We start from the raw sequence: 25,951 nt of genomic DNA on the forward strand, positions 1-25,951 counted from the left end.
TGCGTGTGTGTGTGTTTGTGTGTGTGAGCTATATACAGGGGGAGGTGCTTGTGCGAAAAGTGGCAAATATCACTTAAGTCAAATTTGGATTACCTGTGAAAATATGAGGAAATTTCTACCTTAGTGCGGGATTAATTACAACAGACCAGACTCTGTCATGAAGGGGAATCACATGTCTGGGGCAGCTGGAGGCCAATGTCCAGATCTAGAGAAGGAATTAGAGTCTCAGACAAAATCTGTAATGTATGATTCATTGACGGATAGTTATTTTATGGTAAGTAGTTGTAAACAAATAATTACAATTGATGTTATAATGTGCAATGCAAATGGAAAATTAATTGACCTTGGTTGTTTGGTCTCTCGAGCCACTGACGATCAGCTCATTCTTTGAGTCAATGCAGTTTACTTCCTGAGTGTGACCGAATAACTTTGTTGTGCTGTCACTTCTTCTGCTGTGCACCAAAATCTTGCCATCACTAAAACACATAAAGGGCAGGTTTACAAGAGCAACTCGCTCATTTGGTAGGATATAGATGAGTGGAAAGATGTTGCAGATACAGTATAATAATGCAAGAATAATAAGAACAAGAAAGCCTGTAATAGTCCCACAATGGCGAGATTTGCAATCTTCAGCAGCAAAATTGAAAGGGGGAATCATTTCAACTACAAAACAGCTTTAATATTTTTCAAAATAAGGCAGTACAGAGGTCACTCTGTTAGCACATCTGCCTCATGGTTCAAATTTGCAGGACTGCGGCCTTCCTGTGTGGAGTAGGCATGTTCTTTCCGTGTCGATAAATATGCCTAGCAGGATAATGAAACACGGTAAAATTGCTCAGAGATATGAGCGTAAGCGCGGATGCTTGTCCATCTGTGTACCCTGCGGTTGGCTGTTAACAAGTTCAGGGTGTGCCCCGCCTACTGCCTGAAGACAGCTGGGATAGACTCAAAGGCACCCGCGGTCAGTGTGAGGATAAGCGGATTCTAAAATAGATGTTTTTCAATAACACATATATGGAAAAGGTTTGAAAATACACAATTCATTGAGGGTGCGCCTTATACTCCAGTGCACCTTACACCCTGCTAAATATGATATTTTGTGAGCCCTGCACAGCCATTTTGAAACGAAGAATATACCACGAGCATAGTTAAGTACTGACTAAAGGAAGGAAGGAGAGATGCAAGACTACATGGCTTTTTGTTTAATAAATTGACTAGATAACTTTTGTATTTAATTTATTGTTTTGCGATGTCATTTGTATTTCGTATTTAGTATTTGTATACTGTATAAATAAAGCTATATTGTATTTCCTTTGGCATTGCTACAACTAGTCGATACATAGCGCAACCACAATCACTATTGCAGCTTCTTTGCGCCTTACAACGCAGTGCGCCCTATGGATGAAAAGAGTTTTGAAATAGGCCATTCATTGAAGGTGCACTTTATAATCTTAAGAAGCTTATAATGCAGAAAATGAGTGAGTTTTCGAGAGAGTGACATTTTTCCTCTGCACCACAGGGATTTGAACCTATGAAAATTATCTTCAAGTGTGGCTGCCAATGACTCAGATTTATTATTTCTTACAACTGCAATTTAAAACATTTAGTTTTCATTTTATTTGATAAATCAGTCACAATTGAGTGAACTAAAACAATTTCATTCAAAATACTATTTAAATGGCCTATGTAATTGTATTTTAAGATTTCCACATCTTACTACAGGCACACGTGATAACAGATCATTTTTTTGCACAATTGTTATCTAATTTCATATGAAAAATGAGTTAGTTATAAAAGGTATTTTCCTCACTTATAATGTGCCAGACTCACGAAAACCCTGCCTCTGTGGCTGATAGCACCAGTCCATCTAAAGCCAGTGTCTAAATTTCTGGATTGTCTCAGGTGTCAATGTATATTCCGGAATTGCCCCCCCCCCCCCACTCACACATCCCAAAGAAAAAGAAAATGTGTATTGAAGATAAACCAATCTCTAAACTGATGTTTGCAGTCACCTCCATCATCTCTGTTTCTCTCGAAAAGTATGGTTTCAAGCTTTGACAAAATGTGTGTGCCCCCCACATAAACACACATAGACACACCTTCAAAAGAAGACTCAAAAAAGTGAACAGTACCTTCCACCACTGATAAGATGAGAGTCTGTCAGTACAAATCTGCAGACATCCGCCTGGTGGCCAGAGAAGATTTTTACAGGATTATACCGCATTTTCTTGCAGCCATGGCGCAGTGGGTAGGCTCTAATTTCTGCAGCTTGAGACAAAAATAGTGTGTCCCGATCCAGTTGTAACCATGGCAACAATCTACAGAAATAATGAAAAGTTAAGTTGGTTTGGTCCCATTGCGTATCATATTTTGGATATTAGAGGAACATGTATGAACTGGTCATGATTATCAATGATGGAGGGGTTACATGTACATGGCATTCTATTCGGTGTCCTCCAAATTGAAATCAACTGTTGGTACAACATACACGAACCAAAAACAAAACATTGTGATAACTAGAACAAAATCATGAATGAATAAATTGTAAGTTCAGCCTTTCCAACAATAATCCTTAGTTTTGATGTCATTGTTACGGAAATATTAATTTCAGCTGTTTTAACTATTCTTTTAATGTGCAGTGAAGATATGTTGAGTGAGAAACATTTCACACAGGTGTCAACTATGTTTATGATGACATTGCACCTGCAGATCTGTCAATCGACAGAAGTTCATTTTCAAAACCTTTTGTTCACATTTCCATACTTAGACTTATGTCAAGAACATTTACCGTCAGTTGTTACATTAGTAAGATATATCCATCTATCCCTCTATCCCAGACATGGGCAAACTGCGGCCCGCGGGCCACATACGGCCGGTTAGGCTTTTTAATTCCGCCCGCCGAATTTGTCCAAATTATAGTAAACACAGTGTCTAAAAGTCATGACAAAAAGTTAGCGGACAACGGTGCAGACAACTCTGAAATATTACCTGCCCGGCCATAAAGTTGCCTGCCCCTTTTTTCACAACTTGAAAGGCAATAAGATGAGTAATCGAAAAAAAACAACAACAACTTGTAAGGGAATAAGATGAGTAATCGCAAAAAAAAAAAAAGAATGTCTCAAAGTACGGATAAAGTCTTTTTTTGATTAAGGCTGTACCCACCACAAATGCTACCTTGCTTAATTTACGGTAAATATCCGTGGCTGAAGATTTTGCTAAAACTGTCGTTTGCCGTCATGGTGCGCGATGCAACATTTGCGTTGCGTTGTCTGCGACAAGCCACTAAGCACCTTTCATAACTCTCAAGTACACCTTTTCTTGTACACGTTTTGTAGCGTCACAAATTTTGTTAGCTTCTTTTGAATCTTTCTTCTGATCTGAGGTTCTGTGCATCTATTTTGGAAAATGATATGCAAATGCACAACCTTATAATGCTTGGGAAAGTCCAATGCACGAAGCAGGCTTCTGATAGGCTGTCGTGCCGAGTATGCAAATGTCAACTGCAGGCAGCCTATGTCTGTGTGCTTGGCAACGATACACGTGTACTGTTTGCGCGTGAAGGCGAGGGCGTCCGTGGCGAGTTTGTAGAGCGCGCGGTCGACAGTTTAACACAAGTAGATATAATTTAGCTTGAGTATTTTGTTGTGTAATAATATGTTTTGAATGTTGAAAGTGATTCCATTTTTCAATAAACGTTCATTTCTTTAACTTTGCACCTTCGATTGAAACTTATTAAAAACAGACGCAATCTTGATAAATCACAGTGCGTATGTTATTTTAATCTATTTCCATTTCCTTCTCCCAGTATCTGCGAAATAGTATGTAAATGCCATATCTTGCATATTCCTTGAGACAAATTTATTAACTGATAAGGGCTATTTTTCACATTTGAAAGACAGTTAATGAATTGGGTTGTAGTGTTCTTACTGTGCTATGAGGTGTGCACACACTACATTTAATGCTTTAAGTTTAGTATATCCGTCCCAAACACTCCCTCCAAATGCTTCTGCCCCAGCCCCTCTGTCAAATTTTCGAACCCATTGTGGCGCGCGACTCAAAAAGTTTGCCCACCACTGATCTATCCCCTTATCCCAAGGTGGAATGTATGCTGGTACTTATCCCAGCTGTGTTCAGGCAACATGCATGGGACATTATGTACTGGTTGCCCATCTAGTGCAGGTTGCCAGTCAAGTGCAGGGCGCGCATTCAAAAACAATTACTTTTGTTCATTTTCAACCCGTCTGTGCAATTGGTCCCATGTTTTGCTTTTTAATATTCAAACGACAAACCAAATGCAAGTGAGTGTCTAGTAATTTACTTCAAAAAAATATATGGACGATCTATAACATTTGGCAGCTCTGCATATGCGAGGATATGGCTCTTGAGAACCGAAAGGTCAAAGTTTGAGTTTCAGTGGGGTAAAAAATGGACATTTACATGTTAGAGAAATGCTAGGCTGATTCCTGATGACTGTAACTTTTGAAACCAGAAAAGCCTAGTAATATGCCGGGATGCAGGGGCCACGGGCGGTCATACTATATATTTATTTATTTAATGTGTCATACAAAAGCCAAAGAAAAAGTGCAATAGGCACTGTGTTTATTATACGACGCTTTATACTCTTTATAGATATCAGGGGGAAGCCATCCTGGTCAGGGGACCGAAGCCAAACATTTTTTAACATTTCTGCTACTTAAAATGAGACTAAAACACCCTACAAACGTTGATCAATGTCAAATATATACTTGTGAAAAAATACCTATATTTCAACTTATCAATCATGAAAATATCATGTTTATTTTAAGAAAACAAAACAGAAATATTTTACAATCAACCAAACATTTAATAATCAATCTGAAAGTACAATGAATTGTAATACATTGTTAGTAACTTCAAATATGCACATCTAACCAACATTACGATGGGCTGGGAAAAATAGCTATCAACAAACTCCTGACCTGTCAACTTGTGTTTTTGACCAGTCAACAAGTGTTTCCCGTTTTTTTATCATTTCAAATAATATACGGCGTACTACAACTTTTCTACGAGTTTTTTTTAAATTGTGAACCAATCTTACAAAGACCATTCTGGCTCAAATCCAGTTTGTCTCAACTGCTGGTAGCCAACAACAATGCCACCGCCGATCGCTTTTATTTCCACGACAAACCAGCAAAAGTAATCTTCAATTGTATTTCTACATATTTTTCTCGCTGCGTATGGTCGGATTTATAAAAGCATAATGTGCGTGTGCGCAGTATACTGTCTGCATTTCCCCTGGTAGCGTTTTTTTTCATCATTTCAAATAATGTACGTACGTACTACAACTTTTATAGACAAAGTGTAATAATTTATACGGGCATCTATTAGCCAAGGTTGACAGGTATGGAACTCTAATTACAAACTCGCGTCATGTTCACCTTTTCTTGACCGAAGTATAACTATTAGAAATGCTTGGTAATATTCCTCACAAAACAACTGTAGTTTTCTTTTCGATTTCACACTTTTTGTGGATTTTTCTCTGTGATAAATGATAAAAACGATGCTAACCGTTGACACTCGATTCCAGGAATGACCCTTAGCATGCGCATGCGTAATTCAGGAAGCTAACAGCTGCAACTGAGCCAATCACCTGTTCTAAATTTAGATATGATACTTAGTGATCTCGTGTTTTGAATGCTATTATTAGAAACCGTAATTTTCATTCATCAACCGTAACCCGGAATGGGATTATGAAAACCGTATTCATTACGGCAAAACCAGAGTAGTTGGCAGTTATGGAGCATTCCACTTGATATTTATAGCAGACTGTAAGATGAATTTACACTTGCATGATCATAATTTTAATATTAGAAATGACACATTGTGACCGTGTATTTAAGTGTTCCAGAACGCATTGTGTAACCTACAATTGATTATATTAACAAACTTTGCTTGCACTTACTTTGTTTTCCATTTCAAGGGAGTCGATCTTTTACAGATACCATCACGCCAGTTTTGAGCAATCTTCACTCGGTCCCTGAGTGGGATGTGAGGATATCTGCAGTAGAAGTGATAGTGAAAGATTATTGCATCATCATCACTTCATATGGCTGTTGTTGAGTGTGAGAGCAATATTGCTTGACAATTCCATCAGTTTAAAGGAAGGTGTGGAAATAAAAGCTATGAGGTATATAAAATTACACAAAAAGTTACTTAAAGGACAACCGACACCACTTTTTTGTTTGCTAACTGACATCAGAAAACCGTTTTATAGCATCTAAAATAACCAAAACACGCAGGCTGATATTTTTAGTCAAATGAAAAACACCAATAAAAAACACTTAAAGTGTCCAAAAACTACTTCAAAATGAACCCGGAAATGGCCATTTTCAGAAGGTCCCGCCCCCTTGTTCATGACGTCACGCCAAGAGGTCTTGCCTTGCTCGAGAATCAAAACAATGGCTTCAGATTCGGAGAAGATGCTTTCTTGTTACTCATCCAGTTATGAATATGATTAAAATAGTTCTGAAGAGGAAAGCATAAATGTTTGCAATCGATTAAAGAAGTCCTTCCGTATCAATTCGAGCCGTTTGGACTCCAATGTAGCGCCCAGAAAATGTACAAGATGGCGCACAAGCTCCATTGGAAATGGGCTGATTTGTCTGCTGGGAATGTGTGTAAACTTACACGCTCTTTATGCGTGGTACCGCAATTGGCTGCGACACATGATTCACCATCGCGTTATTTATTTCGTTTTCCTTCTAATTTCGTGATCAACACGGTGTTTTCAGACGGAAAAAAGTACCCAAAATGCATCATGTGTCGCTTTCTCGGTCAGGGGCATTCCAAATGTGACATCACTTAAGGCATCAGAATCAGAATCCTCTTTATTGCCAAGTATGTAGAACACACAAGGAATTTCTTTCCGGTCAAACACGCTGCACTAGTATCATCATTAAAAAATTGCAAAGAGGCACTATACAGTTCAATTTGGGCTACTGTTCAAAGAGTTAATGGCTTGGGGGAAGAAGCTGTTTAAATGTCTGCTGGATTTGGTGCGCATGGATCGGTAGCGCCTGCCTGAGGGGAGTAGCTGGAAAAGGTGGTGGGCAGGGTGCGGAGGGTCAGTACGATTTTCCGCACCCTAGTTTGGATTCTTGCAGTGTGCAAGTCCTCGAGAGTGGGTGGGGCGGTACCAATGATTTTTTCCGCCGTTCGAACTGTCCGTTGAAGTCGGATTTTGTCCATTTTTGTGGTGGCCCCGAACCAAACGGTGATGGAAGATCGTCATCAACTCAAAAACAAGACTTCCTAAATATTCAGCGTGAGTCCTAAAACGTAAAATACAGCTGTATGCGGTGGAATATTTGTAAAATGCGCTCAATAGAAGTCATTTGAAGTGATTTTACAAATTATGGACGCAACTTGTCCGGAGGTGTCGGTTGTCCTTTAAAGCTTCATATTACGTTGCATACCTAGTAGCAAAGTAGGGCAAGATAATTATAGTTTGTTACAGCCCATCATAGTGAGCAATCCATTACAAGTTTACAAAGTTGGTGGACACAAAAAAAAACTTTTTTTTTTGCAAAAAAGATTTGTGAGTGTAACTTGCCAAGGAGCTGTATAGTTCAGATATAATTTGTTCAATAAATTGGACCGGAAACGAGCCCTCAATTAATTTGGGTACCTTGATTAAAAAAATTGCTCAAGGCATTTTTACCTGCCTTGGTTACCGACTAATTTATGTGTCCATTGCCAACAAATTTAATCTAACTGCAGCAACAAAGATTTTTGCCTAGCATGACATTAACGTAAAGTCTCTAACTGAAATGCCACCAACACAGAAAGAAGACCAACTTCAAAATAAACTTTACCTTACCAAAAATACTGCAAATGAACATCAATGCCCATGTACTCTTTTAGATTTAAGTTGGTCTCAGCAACTTCAAAGACTGTGACATTTTGCCTTCATAAATTTACTGTTGCAACCAACTTCAACAACATGTCTTGAAATCAAGTTTAATCACTAATTAAGGGCGGAGGCAAACAACAAAAAAACAACAACACCACCAGCACAACTTAATTACATTGACACTGTGTTGCAAATGTGTCAAACTCAAGGCTGGGGCCTAGATCTGGCCCGCCAAATAATTTTGTGTGGCCTTGGCCTGCATAAAAAAACTTCTCAACTTCCATTATACTTTCTAAAATTAATTCATCTTCTGAACTTCTGAACACTTATTCTTCATAACGGTCCCAGTGAGTGTTGGATCTCAACCCAGCTGACTTTGAGCAGTAGACAGGGGGACACCCTGAATCGGTTGCCAGCTGATCGCAGGGCACACAAAAACACAACCATTCGGGCTCACACTTACACCTAGGGTCAATTTGGAGTGTTCAATCAGTCTGTCATGCATGTTTTTGGAATGTGGGAGGAAACTGGAGGAAAACCCACGCGGTCCCGGGGTGAACATACAACCCCCACACAGGGTGGTGGGAGCCTGCAATGAACCCACAACATGTGCACTGTGAAGTTCCCATGCTAACCACTGGATACTGGGCTGCCCAATTACTGAAATCTGTCGCAAAATTTCAAATAATAAATGTAATAAAAAAGAGATACTGTGTTGTGAGCATTTTTCTTATGACCTAGTACTCAGTACCAGGAAATTACACAATGGGTGAACAAAGTCTTTTTTTCTCCGACTTCTTCATACAGTTTAACATAACGCTCCTTCAATGTAACCAGTAACTACAATCTTGCCTTTGACAAACATATGGTTAAAACCAATACTGTATTGTAAAGTATGTACTATTTGTATTTAGCGCTCGACTCATTTAATAAATAAAACAACAAATTAATTCTTGTGTACCGGTCGGCGGACAGGTAAAGGTCCGCAGACCGGGGTTTGGGGACCACTGCTTTAACTAACCCAGTGTGCAGCAGTGGAAGTTACAATTGTTTTTCCCCTTTATGCTGCTCACGCACAGAAAAACTGTATCCTGTGACTGTAAAGTGACCTTGAGAATTTTGAAAGGCGCTTAGAAATGAAATGTATTATTATATTATTATAATTAACAATCATTGTTTATTTTTGGGCCTAAATGCATTTCAGGCAAAAGTTTTTCGTGTTTTTTTTTTTAAATAGATGAATCTAAATCTTTAGTCCGGCGAGCTCGTACTGTATCTTACATACCGCTAAGTGTGACTAAACCCATCCATCTAATCCACCACTGCATAAAGTGTAGCATGCTTGTACCTAATGCTAAATCAAACATTCACACAACACTCACGTGACTTATCTTACATGTCTGTCCAATATCGAGTTATTCCAGTGTTTAGCAACTCTTTGGCAATATTCTTCCACACCACATCGCGGCTAATAATGTGGCAAATCGCTTTAGAAACCTGAGAGAGGCGACTCAGTGTTTTACAGTCCAAATAAGACAGTATATGATACAAAACATCCTCTGGGAGGTGAAACAGCAACATGCTCGGAGCTTTGAAAGCACCTTGCTGAACTCACTGCACACACGAAGGAGTACAGTGCGGTGGATCAGATCTCGTTGTTGTAAAAAGCAAGTTAAAATAGCACAATACGAACGGTCATTGATGAATGAAGAAGCCAGCGGCCGCTCAGGCACTTCCTGTAATGATCCCGAGGCGTTGTGATGACGACTGCGGCACGTAGCGTACGTGATGACGTGTACGGAAGCTTTTCTCCTTTAAATAAACTTCACTGATTATAATTTATGATCCGTCCGTTTTTGAACAGAATATCTTCACTTCTGCCAAAAGCTGCTTATTTTCTCACAAATATACTTAATCTAGTGTCCATAGGTGTTCAGGCTGTGATGCTCGACTGGGCTCACCACCTTTTGATAGTGAGGCACTTTGCGCGTCTCCATAACCCCGAGAGCCATGTCGGCCGGAGTCTCGTACACCTGGCAGGGTCACCCAAGCCGAACAGGTCGAAGGGTAGTGTGTTGCTTTGTGTAAGCGGGTTCGGTAAATGATAGAACTTCTGGATAGAGTTGAGTTTCTTTATTAGGACGCTGTGTTGGTTGGAGGGAGAAGACAATTGACATGTATGGCTCTCATCAGACTGACTTGCAGCAGCGCATGCTCCTTTGGTCTATAGCCAGGCATCACTAGTAGAACATGCAAATACGATTTGTTCATATCATGACATCTCCCTTTCTTAATTGAATTCTTACTGTTAACAAATGTAATGAATTTAATTATGTCAGTAATTAGCAAATTTAAATTTGAATAAAGTCTTTCCAAATTTTGCAATAATAAATGAAACATTCACATGAAACATTCAATCATTTTTTTCACCACATGATCACTTAGAAAAACATGTTAAATTGTTTCAATCAGTATCTCAGGTGGTTTCACTTTCCTTGAGGATTTTCGGATAGCATGTCCTGGAATTAGAGGTGTTATAAGAGTCTCTGTTACAGTCTCTGTTTGTTGACTTGCTATAGTTGGTTCTTTGAGAAGATCTTGGCGGTTTCTTCTTAAAACAGCACCTTCCTCTGTCTGAATGTTGTATGACCTTGGTTGGACCTGACGCAGAAGAGTCCCTTTCTGTGACCATGTGTCTGTTTTGTCTGTAGAACATGCAAATACGATTTGCTCATATCATTACAGGTCGTGGCCAGAACAAAGAGTGATCCCAAACTCGCACCCGGGGGGAAGGCATAGGCGGAGTCCAACAAACCGGACTACCCGCAGCCCCCTGCAACTATGGCCAAAAGAAGGTCACCATGGGTATCCTCATGCCACCGGAAACTCACCTGGTAGGAATGAGGACTTTGCACCCGCACCTTCACCGTTATTTCTACCTTGGCGCAAGCTTCTTCATTAATTTGTTAAATGTGTCTGATAAAACCTTGCCAAATACATATTTTATGATGTGTTGCAATTTATAGCTTTGACTTCAGAAAAAATAACTATTGCTAAACCCACCACTTATTTTGTAAATATCCATCTATTCTCTGAAGGGTCACTGGACATGATGGAGCCTATCCCAGCTATCTTCGAGCAGTACAGAAGGGATGTAGGGGTGCGTAGCCATTTTTTCCCTTTTTCTTGTGTTTACGGGCCGGTATTATGGCTGGCCCGAGCCCCCCACACCTTGTCAACACTTTATTTTGGCGCCCCTTATTGCCACATCATGACGTCAACTACATGTCCGGTACATGACGATCCATTGATGACAACTTTTCAACAAATGATGCTCAACCAGCATCCAAACGTGTTCGCCAGTGGCTCCACTGTTTGGAATTAAGTCTGATAGAATTGCACACAGGAATAACCAAAACATTGATGAAGTCGAGATGCCCTCAATATAAATCTTAATTTCAAATTCCAAAGAGCAATTGAGCAGACAAAACATATGACTTAAGAGTGGAGCTTCCCAAAGCTCTCAGCAATAGCCTTATCCTGTCATTAAAAGCGAGTGGGAGTTTTTTTAATGCTTTCCGAGCCAACGGCACCACAGGCGGGCAGTATTTTAAAATGTTCAATAAACTCTAAAGAGTAAGATCTTGGCAAATATAGAGAACATACTACACTTACGACACAGCCCATGGGTCTATGTACAGTTTGATCTATTAGCTGTCTAACTAGCTAGCTAGCTATCTATTAGTTATCTATTAGCTAGCTAGCTAACTTGATCTAGTTGAGTTATTTCCGGTTGAACAGGGTAACCGTTGCTGGCTATCTAGCTAGCTATGTAGCTAGCTATCTAGTTGTTATCTATTAGCTGTCTAGTTAGCTATCTATCTCTCTATTAGTCATCTATTACCTAGCTAGCTAACTTGATCTATTTGAGTTATTCACGGTTGAACGGAGTCACTGTTGCTGGATACCTAGCTAGCTATCTATTTGCTATCTATTAGCTGTCTAACTAGCTAGCTCGCTAGCTATTAGTTATCTATTAGCTAGCTAGCTTGAGCTATTTGAGTTATTCCCGGTTGAGTGAACGCTGGCGCATGTGGCCGCCGCTGCTCACCCACAGAAAAACGGGTCATGTGATTGTAAAGTGACCTTGAGTTTTGAAAGGCGCTTATAAATGAAATGTATTATTATTATTATTATTATTATTATTATTATTATTATTATTATTATTATTATTATTATTATTATTACAACACTGCCAGTCAGACAGGTCACTTGAAATAATAATGTGGTCCACATATGTTTTATATAAAAATCATCACAATACAAGTGCTTATTTTTAGAAGCTGCTGCAGGACATTGTTGTATAGGCTAATGAATCAGAATGCCCATATCAGATTAATTTATTGAATGTAGAAACACAAAAAGATATAGAAAATACAAAGCGTTGAGAAAGAAAAAGATAATTACTGTTGATGTCTTATTTCAGTACAGTATACATTTTCAAAGGGATGAGGAATAAGTGTCAGTAGTTCTACTCCTTGTTCTCTATAAATTGTGACTGTTATCATTTTCACACATTGTATGTTATTCATTGTACAGTAATGTATCCCAAAATAAAAGCAAAACACACTCCTCTTTATACAAGCATATATAGCAAATCTGGAGGTTTACTGATGTAAACTCATAACAACTGCTTTTCTCCAAATACTTATGAGGAAAATTATATGTCATGAGGTAAGAGAAGATACCCTTTATTAGTCTCACAATGGACAAATTCCCAACTCACAGTAGCAAAGTTATGAAAGAAAGAGGAAAGGCAACAGAAGAAGTTGAAGAACAAACTATAGGAGCTGCTTCGATGAGAAGGTTTCTTCAGCCGTCATCTGTACAATTTTGAAGGTTTTGGACGTTTCGCCTCCTATCCAAGAGGCTTCGTCAGCGAACTAAAGTCTGACTGGTCATATCGGCCCTATTTATTTTATATATATATATATATATATATATATATATATATATATATATATATATATATATATATATATATATATATATATATATATACAGTAAAGTCTCGTTATATCGATATCGGATATATCGATAGTCCCGGTTATATCGATACTATTTCTATGCACGCACGGATGCCTGGACATTATATATATATATCTAATGTCCAGGCATGGCGGCGCCGGACACAGCTATGATAGGTCACTACTCTCAGGTTGGGGGGAGCAGAGGACCCCTTCCTGTGGCCCCACTGATTGTTCCTACATTCCTGACTAACGACTGGCCTATTTCCCCCACTCCCACCGGTATCACCTCATCAGCATAACGAATGTTGCCTAACCTGTTTTGCCTAAGCAGGCTATTGTATGAACGATCCAAATTGAACCTCACCCCACCAGACCGGTTTAAAGAAGGATTTTGTTGTTTTATAAGAATCACTTCTTTTACCCTCGCTAAGATTTTAACCTCATTGTCGTCAAATGAGTGGTTGCTAGCTTTTAGGTGCAAATGTACTGCCGATTGAGGCCCACTTGTATTATCCCTAATACAGATAGAGATATAGGAGCTGCTGTAAAGGCAGCCACTCTCGTAGCTCCATCTTGAAGTCAAAATGAATAATATGACCAAACACAAAAGACACAGACAGTTATTCAATCTTGACCTCTTTGTTGTTTGAAGCTTACAAACGATTACAGAAACTCAGAGCTGCAAATAAAAAGTAGATAGGCAGACGACAGAGAGAGAGAGTGAGAAAATGAATAGAAAACACAGTAAAATTTGGACTTGTTTCAACTTTATTGATAGTTCAAAGGCAGAGTGTAGACTGCAAGGTTAGAATATCCCATCAATCAGGCTCCACGAATAACCCGCACAAGCCACCTGTACACTTGATGCAAAAAGCTATCAACCCGGCTAAACAGAATACAATTGATGAGGAACTAGGTAAAATTATTGAAAAGAAAGCACGTCAACTTCACTCGGATATCGTCAAGAGGCAACTTGGAAGTTCGTCATCCATTGATGATTTGAAGGCTAGCTACGGATGGTTCGAGAACTTTAAGCATCATACAGGGATTCATAGTGTCATTTGTCATGGCGAGGCAGCCAGTTCTTGTCACGGTTTGCGAGGTGGTGATGGCGGGTTCGGATCCCAAAAAGCAGGCATGAGGGAGCAGGAGGTTGTTTGACAAATTGTATTAAAATAAAGTCAGCAGGAACAAAATGTAAAACATCAAAATGATCTGAATGGAAAAAATACAAATTAGCAAAAGAAGACCAAAAGTAAAAGCCCGCCAAGGTTAAACAAACACGTACACGATGCATGCTGCAACCAAGCAGCAAACAAACAATGAATCGGCACCGGATGATCGTGCCAGGTGTCCTTTTAAGTGTCATTAATTATAACGACCAGCACCTGCGAGGCTGCCGGCAGGGCTGACGTCGCTAACCGCTGGTCGCCAATCTGATCGGGACGACCAGCACCTGTGCAGCACCTGTGCAGGGGCCGACAGCGCCCCCCGTTGGTCGCCAACCAGATCATGACAGTTCTGACGATAAAGCTGCCAAAGCTTACAAGAAATCATTCCTCAAAATGGCCACTCCATTCCATCAAGCCATCAACGACCATCACAAAGGTAAATAAAATGACGTTATTATTCTGTACAGTTTATTTCTTTAATTACAATACCATAGCACATTTATTATACATACAATAAGGTATAATTTGTGTAGTTTTAAGGCTTAGAAAATTAGAAAGTAGAAAATATGTTTTATGGGGACCTGGGAACGGATTATTCTCATTTTAATGGTTTCCTATGGGAAATTAATGTTTGGGATACACCTTTCTCGCCTTGCACACTGTGTTTGGGAACCAATTAAGTTCGTAAACCATGGTTCACAGTGATACCTTGAGTCATGCATTGAGTCGAGTCCACTTGTAACACTAGTAATCATTTGTTATACTTTTCTGGAACATCATTATCAAATTATATTCACATATTCATTCTTGGCTGTTACATAGTCTAATAAATATGCAACAATGAACATTTTTCACATAGTGGTTGACAGTATTAGAATTAGTGTTGGTGTTTTTTGGGAACGGGAGATTTATTCACGGTCTGTTTACATAAGTGTCTAAAATAACACCGGGAGGAAAAGGCCAGTGCGTGACACTTGTGTTTCTGTGAAACTGAACAATTCTGAATGCACATTCAAATCATTTTAACTCAGCAGCATCACTTGTTTTATAATATGTATACAATATTTCAAACTGCAGTTTAAAGCAACACTTGGAGCTTATAAATGATTGAAAAAAATATACCAGTTGCATTTTCAATACATATGCCATGTTCAAAGTACTGTTTACATAAATCTCAACCTGTTAAGTACATGTTACAGACATTGTAAAGTTGAATGAAATTAGAAACCAGCCAAGTGCAGCCATCAGGGCTGTTAAAGCCACTGAACTGCAAAGGTTGTGTCACGGTCAAATGACTACCAAAAGTTGATTGACCTTCTGACATTTTGTGAGGCACCTAACCGTTTAGCATCAGTAGCATCAATTTGTGCTCATTCACATCATGAGGGTCCTTAGAGCTCCTCTTACAATTGACATCCTGGCAGGTCTTTGATCAGCTCCACACAACTGAACATAATTGAAATATGCAGATCATTTATCATTCCAGCCTTTTTGCTCCTAAAGGGAAATGCTGAACACTTGGTACTCAAAAAGGCTATTTCATGGCACTATTGAAAAAAAATCATGTATTGTTGGCTTTCCAGCTGAACTGTCATGGCTAAAAGGAAATGAAAGGGCTGCAAAGGGGGCTACAGGGAGAGAAGCGGGACCTTTGGGGGCTGGGGGTGTCTTTCCTTTGATCTTTTTAGGGCAAAGAGAGGGCGAGTTGTTTCTGAGCTGGCAAACACATTTAGCCAGTAATTGTTCAGATCAGACTGGCAATCAGTCTTAGAAATGCATGGACAAACAAAAGTTTACAGCTCCAATTGGAAAAGTCAACAGGTCTCACATAGGGTCCATACATAAACAATGAAACTGTTGAGATGGATCTCGACTTTGATCCGTTTGCGTTTCAATTATCCAGGCTGGCTTTTGTTACTCTGGCGTAAATAATGAACCGGCCTGTCATGTCATTTTCAATCTAGGACTATCCTATGATTTTGTTCAATGCAAAAAAATCAAATCTCCCCATCTATCAGAATGAGATGGACCAATACTCAAGTCTGCTTTTTCTTTGAATATTTTCATCCTCAGACAATAGTAGATGACTCCTAAGCCTGCAAATTTTGAGTGAAATGCAAAATTGGCCAACATGCACACATACAAATTAAAGGTTGATTGAAAAAAAATAATATAAATATTCTGCATACTGTAAATTTGAATGAAACAAATCAATAGCAATCATTCTACCTCCAACAAACAATATTCTTGCATTACTTGCATGTTAATCACATCACTCTGGAAAATGGATGATTGATGTATATAATAATAATAATAATAATAATAATAATAATAATAATAATAATAATAATAATAATAATTAATTACATTTTAAGCGCCTTTCAAAGCGCTCAAGCACACTATACAGTCTCAGACAAGCATAGGTACTATAATAAATACAATACAATCACAAATAGAATGCAATAAATAAAATACAATTATAAATAGAAACAAGAGAGAGAGCTACACAGAAAATGGAATTTTACAATGAAAAAGATAAAAATAAAAAAGATCATCATAAAAAGCTCCCAAAACCGTGATCTTAACACTGTATTTTATTGTCGAAAGTTGGGCAGGCTTATACATTAAATAGATTTCATTTAATTAATTTACAAAATGACAGTGATTTTGTAAATTAATTAAATGAAATGTATTTAATGATTCATTTAATGATAAATATGCACACACACATTCCAATTGGCTGCAAAATTATCATTTTCTTTACCACTTGGGGGCAGTGGTAACAAGTACTGCACTGTGGTCAGCAACATATTGTAAATACCTAATCCACATTCAGTTGAAAGGTTGCAAAAACAAAAGTTGTAAACCCCTAACATCATCATATATTCAGAGTGAAGTGTGTCTCCGCCTGCTAATGGAGAGATATGAACATTCTCCTGGAAAATATGTGTGCTAAATAGATGTCAAATGTAAATTAAAATATTCCTATCCTTTTCAATGAAAATCCCAATGACCATCGCACTCCTAATCTGGATGACAGACTGTCAACATAAATTTTTTGTGCCCTGGGAAAATCATTATCGTGCTGACTGTTTCAGAGCTGATGCAACAAAGTTGTTAGAGGTTGTAAGTGGTTTTTGATTGGAGCAACTCTGTGGTAGCTTGTGACATTTGAAGCTGCTTAGTGAGGCAGGGTCATGTTCCCTGTTCACCCCTGCTATTCTACGGCCTCCACAGGGGGGTCGTGGAATGGGTTAAATTGCTCCCTAAGCAAATGAAAAAGCTAGCTTTGTTTGTTTATTCTCAGGGATGGTAGTTGCACTCAATAAAATGGATGAAAGTGATCTTACCCCCGTTTTTTTTTTGCACCAGAATTACTCTGCATTTGCATGGCAGCATGGCACCACAGAAGGTGTGATTTTTCCCACGAGTTGGTTCTTTGGACAGGCTAGATCAGTAGCCTAATTTAATCAATTTACAGTCTGCTGCCTTTCCAGTGCATGCAAATTTGAGAGACAGTTTAACAAACGTACTGCACTGTAATTTGTAATTCCCTCATAACAAATGAAATGCTGAACGTTGTCAAGTTACATGACTAAATTATCGCAAAGGGACGTGTTTCAGTATTCTTGTGTCGAGGCAGCTTGCCAGCTTCAATTGAAAGTCGTTTGAAAAGGAAATGCTGTGTTAATCCAATGTGGAAGAACTTAAACAGATTAATGTCAAGTATTTACAAGACCAATTCATTGAAGTGTCAAGATTAGACAGGCTTTTGTGGGTCAGGAGTCACTAAGGAACTAGTCTGTTCCTCTCTTGCATACCGCAATCCATTATATAATTGGAAAAGCATTCAAGTGTTGGGATCTCTGCAACCCTGGAGGACTAATTTTTACATTTGTATGATTGTTAAGAATCTCAAGCAAATATTTTACCCAAGAAGAGAATCCTTTATAATAATAATAATACATTTTATTTCAAGCGCCTTTCAAAACACCCAAGGACACTTTACAATAAAAACAATAGAACACAGCACATAACAATAAAACCATAAGTAAAATGATAAATAATAAAATAGCAGAGAGAATTAGAATCCTTTGTGTTGCCATGTATATTTTTTCACAACTCAAAAAATTTGGAGGGCAACCATCATTTAAAATGGATTCACTGAGGTATTCAACTTCAGACATTTCCACCGCAAAGGATTGGCTGAAATTGTAATTAATGCGGGATCTAATTTTCCAATGTTAAATTTAATCCTACGCCGGGCCTGCAGAATGATCCAAGCCTGATTCTTAGCACCTGAAAGAGATCCTTGAGCAATGCTCAATGATGCCCAAAATGCATCACCTCACTCTGACACCCGTTCCCTACCTGCTTGACCAAAGAATTCATTTGTGAACAAATGATGTGATCGGAGCATTTCTGTAGGGGAAATCATCAGGGCCGATTAGCTAAAGTCTAAATATTCATGTTGGGTCGGCAAATATAGCCCCCTTAGATATGTGGGGAAAAATACACATTCCACACACACTTAGTGTTTCATCAGGCGACATTTTCAAGTTCATTTAAATTACAAGGAATTTTGTACTTTTGATGTCTAATACATGACTGAATAAGGAACTTAATAATAATAATAATAATAATAATAATAATAATAATAATAATAATAATACATTGTATTTCTAAGCGCCTTTCAAAACTCTCAAGGTCGCTTTACAGTCACAGGATCAGTTTTTCTGCGGGTGAGCAGCGGCAGCCACATGCGCCAGCGTTCACTCAACCCAGAAGTAATTCAGATAGAAAGCTAGCTAGCTAACAGATAGCTAATGGATAGCCAACTAAATAGTTAGCTAACTAGCAAGATAGCCATATAGCTAATAAATAGCCAGCCACATAGCTAGCCAGATAGCTAATAGATAGCAAATAGATACCAAATGGATAGCAAATAGATAGCCAGCTGGTTAGACAGCTAATCGATCACAAATAGATAGCAAATAGAGTTGTGCTTCTCCTCTTTCATTGTTGAAACTCAAGGACTGATTGACTAGGATTTTTGAAAGTGTAAAAATGGGTAAAAATGTGTTGGCTCATCCAAAAGATGTGTATGTGTATGTACTGTGTGTATGTACAGGTGAGTTCAGGATTGGATTGGATTGGATTGGATTTGCCTTTATTAGTCTCGCAGTGGAGAAATTTACATTTCACAGCAGCAAAGTTATGAAAGAAATGAAAGTAGAAAAGCAAAACACAGGAGCTGCTGGAAAGGCAGCCACTTTCGCGGCGCCGTCTTGAGGTCAAAAGAACAAAAACAACTAAATAACAAATAACATGACAACACAAAGACACAGAGAGACATCCATTCTTAAGCACGTTATGTACCATCATTGTTACATAAAGCAGTTCCAGATGAAAGAGGAGAGGATCAAAGTGTCTCTTCACCAGTGGATCAAGGACATCATGGTGGAATGTGCACATCGACTACAAGCTAAATGTTGAAAGCAAACACGCAGCTGGAGCATCTATTGACAAAATGAGATTGCCTCACATATCCTGTCCCTCATAAATCCGCTTCAATTCCAAACCGCGACAGTTCCATATATGCATCGGCGCTCTGCGCTGTCGCTTCTTCCTCCTTAGCGCGGGTTCCTCAAGCCATGTATCCATCCAGCCGCAGACTGTCCAACAGCACCGACCTTCCACTGAATAAAGCGGGGCTGTGAAGATGCTGCCAATTACAGGCGCAAAAAAGCACAATGGCCCCTGTGGTGTCCAGCGATGACAGTCGAATGGCACCGACATTCCTCCCGTTCAAAAACACTACTGGCATATTCACGCTGCCGAAAAGGCGCAACCGCTCAGCACAGTCTCCTCCTTGATGAATGCAGTGGCCAAAAATGCTGAAAAACAATCCGTATCCGTTTCACACGACGCACAACAACTAAAGTGACAAAAGAAAACAGAAAACAAGACAAAAACAACAAAAAAAGCAAAGCTCATGAGAGCACTTGCTGAAGGCTGCCTACTCGGGCGCCATCTTGGACTCCTTTTTTTTTGTGGCTGCCAAATTTTCGTGGCAGCTCATTTTGCGCATTCTGAGAGGAGTAAAGTATATGCAAATAATGATTTTTTTACTTTTCAAAACTCGGAAAGACAGGTCAAGAGTAGAGCACAAAGGGGTGCCAGTGTAGATCAGGCAAAATTAAAGAGGATGGTAAAATTCTCTTTTTGACATTTTTTTGGTCAGTTAAAAAAGACAAATAAAAATGTTTGCACCATATTGTATATTCAGATATGCAATTTATTAGCTTCTAAATGATGTCAGTGGGAAGTGTCAAATTCAATTAGACAACAGATGTTAAATTTAAAATACACCTAAGATTGTGGGCCAAATAAGAACAACATTTCTGAACCCAACTGTTGAAACTGATTGAACTAACTATATATCTATGTTTAGCACTTCGACTTTATGTTGCAGAGGTTCAATCTCACGGCCTTCCTGTGTAAAATTTGCATAACCTCCTCCCTGTTTACGTGGGTTTTCTCCACGCCCTCCAGTTCCTCCCACATTCCAAAAACATGCATGGCAATTTGACTCGAAATTGTCCCGAGGTTAGATGGTGAGCATGGATGTTCATTTGTCTCTGTGTGTCCTGTGATTGGTTGGCAACCGGTTCAGGATATCCCCCACCTAGTGCCCAAAGACAGCTGTCATAGGCTCTCGCACCCCCCGCAACCCGAATGCGGTTAAAGCGGTTTAAAAAATGAAAGAAAGAATGGATGAATTAATTAATCAAAATTATTTTTCAATTCTGTAATCCATTCATCCATTTTCTGCTCTGCTTTGTCCTCACAAGGGGCCCAGGGGGTGCTGGAGCCTACCCCAGCTGTCTTTGAGCAGTATGCAGGTGTTCATGGTGTAACCAGTTGATAGCCTATCGCAGTCACTCAAAGACGAACAAACATTCACTGTTACGCTCACACCTAGGCACAATTTTACTGTGTTAAATTATCCGGCCAGGCACATTTTTGGAATGTACGAGGAAAGCGGAGTAACTGGTGAAAATGCATACATGCATTGGGAAAACATGCAAACTCCACACGGGAAGGCCATTGCTGGGATTGAACCCACGACCTCTGCAATGTAATGTCGGCGTGCTAACAGCTGGATAACTGGGCCCAATGACAAAGCCGGTTATGTTCTTTGCACAACCGGTGATTCAGTTCTGCGATATTCATTCAAAAGTAGAGTGGTATAATGAAAAGTAGGTACCAACCTCTCGATAAGATGAAGGAGTGGGCCTTCATCGTAGGAAAGAAAGAAACAATGTTAAATGTGAACATTGATTAGTGATATCTATAAAGCTAATTTCATCTCATCTCATTTTCCATACCGCTTATCCCTCATTATGGTCGCGGGGGTTGCTGGAGCCTATCTCTGCTGTCTTCGGGCACGAGGCGGGGGACACCCTGAATTGGTTGCCAGCCAATCGCAGCGCACACAAAGACGTACAACAGTCACTCTCACACTCACACCGAGGGGCAATTTGGAGTGGTCAATCTGCCTGAGGAGGAAACCGGAGGACCCGGAGAAAACCCACGCGGGTCAAGGGAGAACATGCAAACTCCACACAGGGAGGCCGGACCGGGACGCGAACTGGCGACCTCTGCACTGTGAAGCCGGTGTGCTAACCACTCGACTACCGGGCCGCCCCTCTATAAAGCTAATAGAAGATGAAATAAACTGCAGATGTAAATTTCAATTGTAAAAACGAACAAAAAGTTTCTGTCCAAAAGCAATTAACTTTTGATTTACAACAGGATCTTTTATTACAGACACTGGCGTTTCAGGTGTTGAATTACCTCACATGTTTGGACACTCTGATGAAGGCGGAAGTACTCGCTGAAACATGTCAGGTAATTGAACACCGAAAACGCCACTGTCTGTAATAAAAGTATCTGTTAATAATAAGGAGACAGTATGAACTTAACACAACTAATTAACTTTTGAGATGAACCAATACTCAACATTAAGCGAGACCGGTCTTCCAACAAGGACACTCTGATAACAAAAGTTACCACAGTTCTGTCACGCCCTACATGCATCAGCATCAGGTGTTATGTATTAGGTATTCAGAATACAATAAAAAATACAAATAATTGTATTCCGCAACAATTACAGAAAAAAACCTTTTGATCAGATATCAGGCACATTTATTTTAAAAAGTTGGCTTTTCTGTCAATCTATCGATCCGTCTGTGCATCGATCCATCGATCCATCGATCCATCCATCCATCCATCCGTCCATCCGTCCGTCCGTCCCTCCGTCCGTCCGTCCGTCCGTCCGTCCGTCCGTCCATCCGCCCGTCCGTCCGTCCGTCCGTCCATCTGTCCGTCCGTCCATCCATCGATCGATCCATTGATCCATCCATCGCTCCATCAATCAATCAATCCATCCATCCGCCCGTCCGTCTGTCTGTCTGTCTGTCTGTCTGTCTGTCTGTCTGTCTGTCTGTCTGCCTGCCTGCCTGCCTGTCTGTCTGTCCGTCTACCCATCTACCCATCTACCATCTATCTATCTACCTACCTATCTATCCACCTATCTATCTACCCATCTACCCATCTACATATCCATCTATCCATCTATCCATCCACCCTTCCACCCATCCACCCATCAACTTTGAGATGTCAGTCAACTATGTGTCTCCCATTATTCGTATGACTTAAACACCCTATTTGTTTGAGCTACAAAAATATAATTGCTTAAAGCCTCCAGTGTTTGAAATCTATCCCCTCCGAGTCCGTTGTGGCCTGTCATTGGCAGTGCCCAAGTTGTGTATTGAGGTAATCATGACGATACCTTCTTGTTATGGCAAACAGTGCCACAGAGGATACATTCCATATTTATAAGGAGCAGCCATGGTCAAATGGTTAAGATTATCACTCCGTGGGTGGGTAAGAGCCCCCAAGATACGCCCTGCTTGATTGTTTGCCACTAAGCGTGTTTACTGTATCCACGATATGATGGGTCGAATGCAGTGGTCGTATTTCTATGGGTAAGTACATGACTAATAAAGATTATTTTATTCGAGAGCCAGCTATTGTCGTACAGGATTGAACCACCAAGGTCCTTGCTTTAGGCTGACACTATGAAGCCTACCCCCCTTGGCCTCTCTGACAGGTGGTGAGCCCATGGGAATCGTGGACCCACGCAACCACCTCAGGCAATACAAGGCTCGACCACCTGGCCCTATCCCCCACCTCCAGGCCTGGCTCCAGAGGAGACTCCCATTTACCCATATTCAAGCAAGGATAAATGCATCCAAGGATTATTTTTATTATCGGGAATTTAGTGCCTTGCTTCATCTGGGCCTTCATCGAAAAAATGTTTGCCCTTGGCCACTCTGGAATGGCCAAAAAGCTGCAGACCTACGAGGACCTGGACACACAAAATCTCTCTCTGGAAAGAGGCTCAGGCACTGTTATACAGCAAGTCTCCTGAATACGGACTGAGTCTCAAGATGCGTGTTTTTGTTCCTTTCATCACTTTGCTGCTGTGAAATGTAAATTTCTCCACTGTGAGACTAATAAAGGCATATCCAATCCAATCCAATCCAATGATTATCATTTGGTTTTATGTCTTGTTACATTTGGTTTCCTGGTGTTTCATTCCTTGTGCTGTTAGGTCTTTTGTTTTTCAGGCTCTTTTCAGTCTCTGTTGAACATTGCTTTGTTCTGTAATTCTTGTCAGTTGTCACGTCTACATGTCCTTGTGAGTTGAGTGACATTGTTTGTGACCTACATTTGTTTGGATTTTTTTAAATACAGCGATACCTCGGTTTACGAACCCCTTGGCTTACGAACTTTTCGGTTTACGAACATTACATTTATGAGAACTTTACCTTGGCATACGAATTTTACCTTGGCATACGAACTTTTTTCGTACACGGAGCTGCCACCTGATGTGTCGTCCGCGAACGAGCCCGTTCTTCTAACAACAAAATGGCAGCCGACTGTTTTTGTCCTCTATTTCCCGCCCCCAGTCTTCCATTAAAACTATGTGATTGGTCAAGAACGCAGCAGTGAGGGGGGGGGGGGGGGGTTTAAACATTGAAGAGACAGGTAGATGACAGTGAGAGAGTTTCAACTTTGATAGAGATAGAGTGTCGACTGCAAGGTTAAAATATCCCATCAATCAGGCTCCACAAACAACCCGCACAAGCCATCTGTACACTTGATGCAAAAAGCTATCAACCCAGCTAAAGAACACAATTGATGAGGAACTAGATAAAATTATCGCAGAGAAAGCGATCATTCAAAGGGATCATTCCTTAAGATTGTGAAAGAAGAAGGTTACGTTTCTCATCAATTGTTTAATGCAGATGAAACCGGCCACTCCATTCCATCAAGCCATCGACCATCACAAAGGTAAATAAAACGACTTTATTATATAGTATTGGATTGGATTGGATATGCCTTTATTAGTCTCACAGTGGAGAAATTTACATTTCACAGCAGCAAAGTGATGAAAGGAATGATACAGTTTATTTATTTAATGATAATACCAAAGCATATTTATTATACATAAAATAAGGTATATTTTGTTTAGTTTTAAGGCTTAGAAAATTAGAGTAGTAGTAAAGTAGGAAATTATGTTTTATGGGGACCTGTAAACGGATTATTCTCATTTTAATGGCTTCCTATGGAAAATTAATTTTTGGGATACACACTTTTTGCCTTACACACTCTTTCTGGGAACCAATTAAGTTCATACGCCAAGGTATCACTGTATATCCCATTGGCAGAAGTGGCAAATCAAGTCCTAGAAAGGAGGGGCCTTTAGGAACAGTGTCTTCTTCTCAACTGGGAGGTAAGAGAAGCCAAGTCAAGATTATTTGTCTAGCACATTTCATCCATTGACCCTGAGTCGCTCCCAGAAGACCATGCTTCTTACTCAAAACCCATCTGTTTAAAATTGCATTGGTTTACTTTAAATCGTCGATTTTATTATTTATCATGTATTCATAGTTTTATTGTCCTGTGTATTGTTCTTTTAATTGTAAAGTGTCCTTGGGTGTTCTGAAAGGCACTTGGAAATTAAATGTATTATTATCTATCTTTAAGGGTGTCCTTGTGGAGGAAACTCATTTTGGGCCCGAGGATCAGAAATCTTGTTTTTGACCATTCGTGAGGGTAGGCACATAAATTAACTGGTAAATCGAGAGTTTCACATCTCTGCTCAGCTGCTTCTTCATCCTCATATACAGATATACAGGGAACATTTGACTTACGACCCTTCTGACCAAACGGTCACAAGTCAAAATGTTCGTAAGTCGAAATCCATTCAAAATGTTGAATCAAGACTTGGTGCTAAATGACTTGCAAATGATCTGATTCGGACGCCACAGAGGCGGGTGGGCATGGGTCTGGGTCGCCAATGTTCCACCGGTTGCCCTCTCCCCAGCCTTACCCTGCTCTCCACGCCGACGCCGACCCCGCGGCGGTTTGTGGCGCCAACGAGTCCAACCTGCCACCTCGCCCCAAAGCAGAACGAACTGTCTCAAAGAGGCGGCAGCGTTTGTTCTGACTGCGGGCCCACCGTGGCGTTCTCGTCGCGGCATTCTCTTCGCTGTGTTGTCGTCGTGGCGTTCTCGTCCTGGCGTTCTCGTCGTGGCGTTCTCGTTGTGGCGATCTCGTCGCGGCGAGCACCGACGCCCAGGCTGCCTCGGCTCTAGTCCTGGCCTTAAAGTGTTTATCGGTTTGAAATTAGTGTTGCCAAATCACTCTGTAGGTTTTCAGAAACCCCTGCAATGTCACATACTGCTACTCCTCTCCTTTTTTGTATCTTCAGAATTTTTGGT

At 40.0% G+C, this 25,951-nt stretch overlaps 1 protein-coding gene and 1 long non-coding RNA gene across 5 annotated transcripts in view; one reads left to right on the forward strand and one right to left on the reverse strand.

Annotated features, from left to right (window-relative positions):
- fbxw4 (F-box and WD repeat domain containing 4) overlaps nucleotides 1–9,634 on the reverse strand; it is a 51,351-nt gene extending 41,717 nt beyond the window's left edge. For 3 of the 4 annotated variants that reach the window (XR_016116831.1, XM_089011443.1, XM_089011441.1), the window contains exons 1-5: nucleotides 9,288–9,634; nucleotides 5,942–6,037; nucleotides 2,133–2,318; nucleotides 344–476; nucleotides 120–205 (exon numbers count right to left, since the gene is read on the reverse strand). Coding sequence is in view for 3 of the 4 variants with exons in the window: in XM_089011443.1 (XP_088867569.1) it covers nucleotides 120–205; nucleotides 344–476; nucleotides 2,133–2,318; nucleotides 5,942–6,037; nucleotides 9,288–9,472 (686 nt within the window). In the remaining variant the exon portion in view is untranslated. The remainder of the gene's footprint in view (nucleotides 1–119; nucleotides 206–343; nucleotides 477–2,132; nucleotides 2,319–5,941; nucleotides 6,038–9,287) is intronic. The other variant, XM_089011444.1, reaches the window with a different exon arrangement.
- Nucleotides 9,635–9,754: 120 nt separating this feature from the next.
- LOC148889081 (uncharacterized) lies at nucleotides 9,755–25,165 on the forward strand. Its single transcript, XR_016116832.1, has 4 exons — nucleotides 9,755–10,143; nucleotides 10,637–10,785; nucleotides 10,990–11,051; nucleotides 23,272–25,165. It is a non-coding gene; the product is annotated as an uncharacterized LOC148889081 (long non-coding RNA).
- Nucleotides 25,166–25,951: the final 786 nt, after the last annotated feature.

The sequence above is a fragment of the Hippocampus bargibanti genome, linkage group LG13 (assembly GCF_051943395.1).
Source record: "Hippocampus bargibanti isolate YZ-2025 linkage group LG13, ASM5194339v1, whole genome shotgun sequence".
NCBI classification, from domain to species: Eukaryota; Metazoa; Chordata; class Actinopteri; order Syngnathiformes; family Syngnathidae; genus Hippocampus; species Hippocampus bargibanti.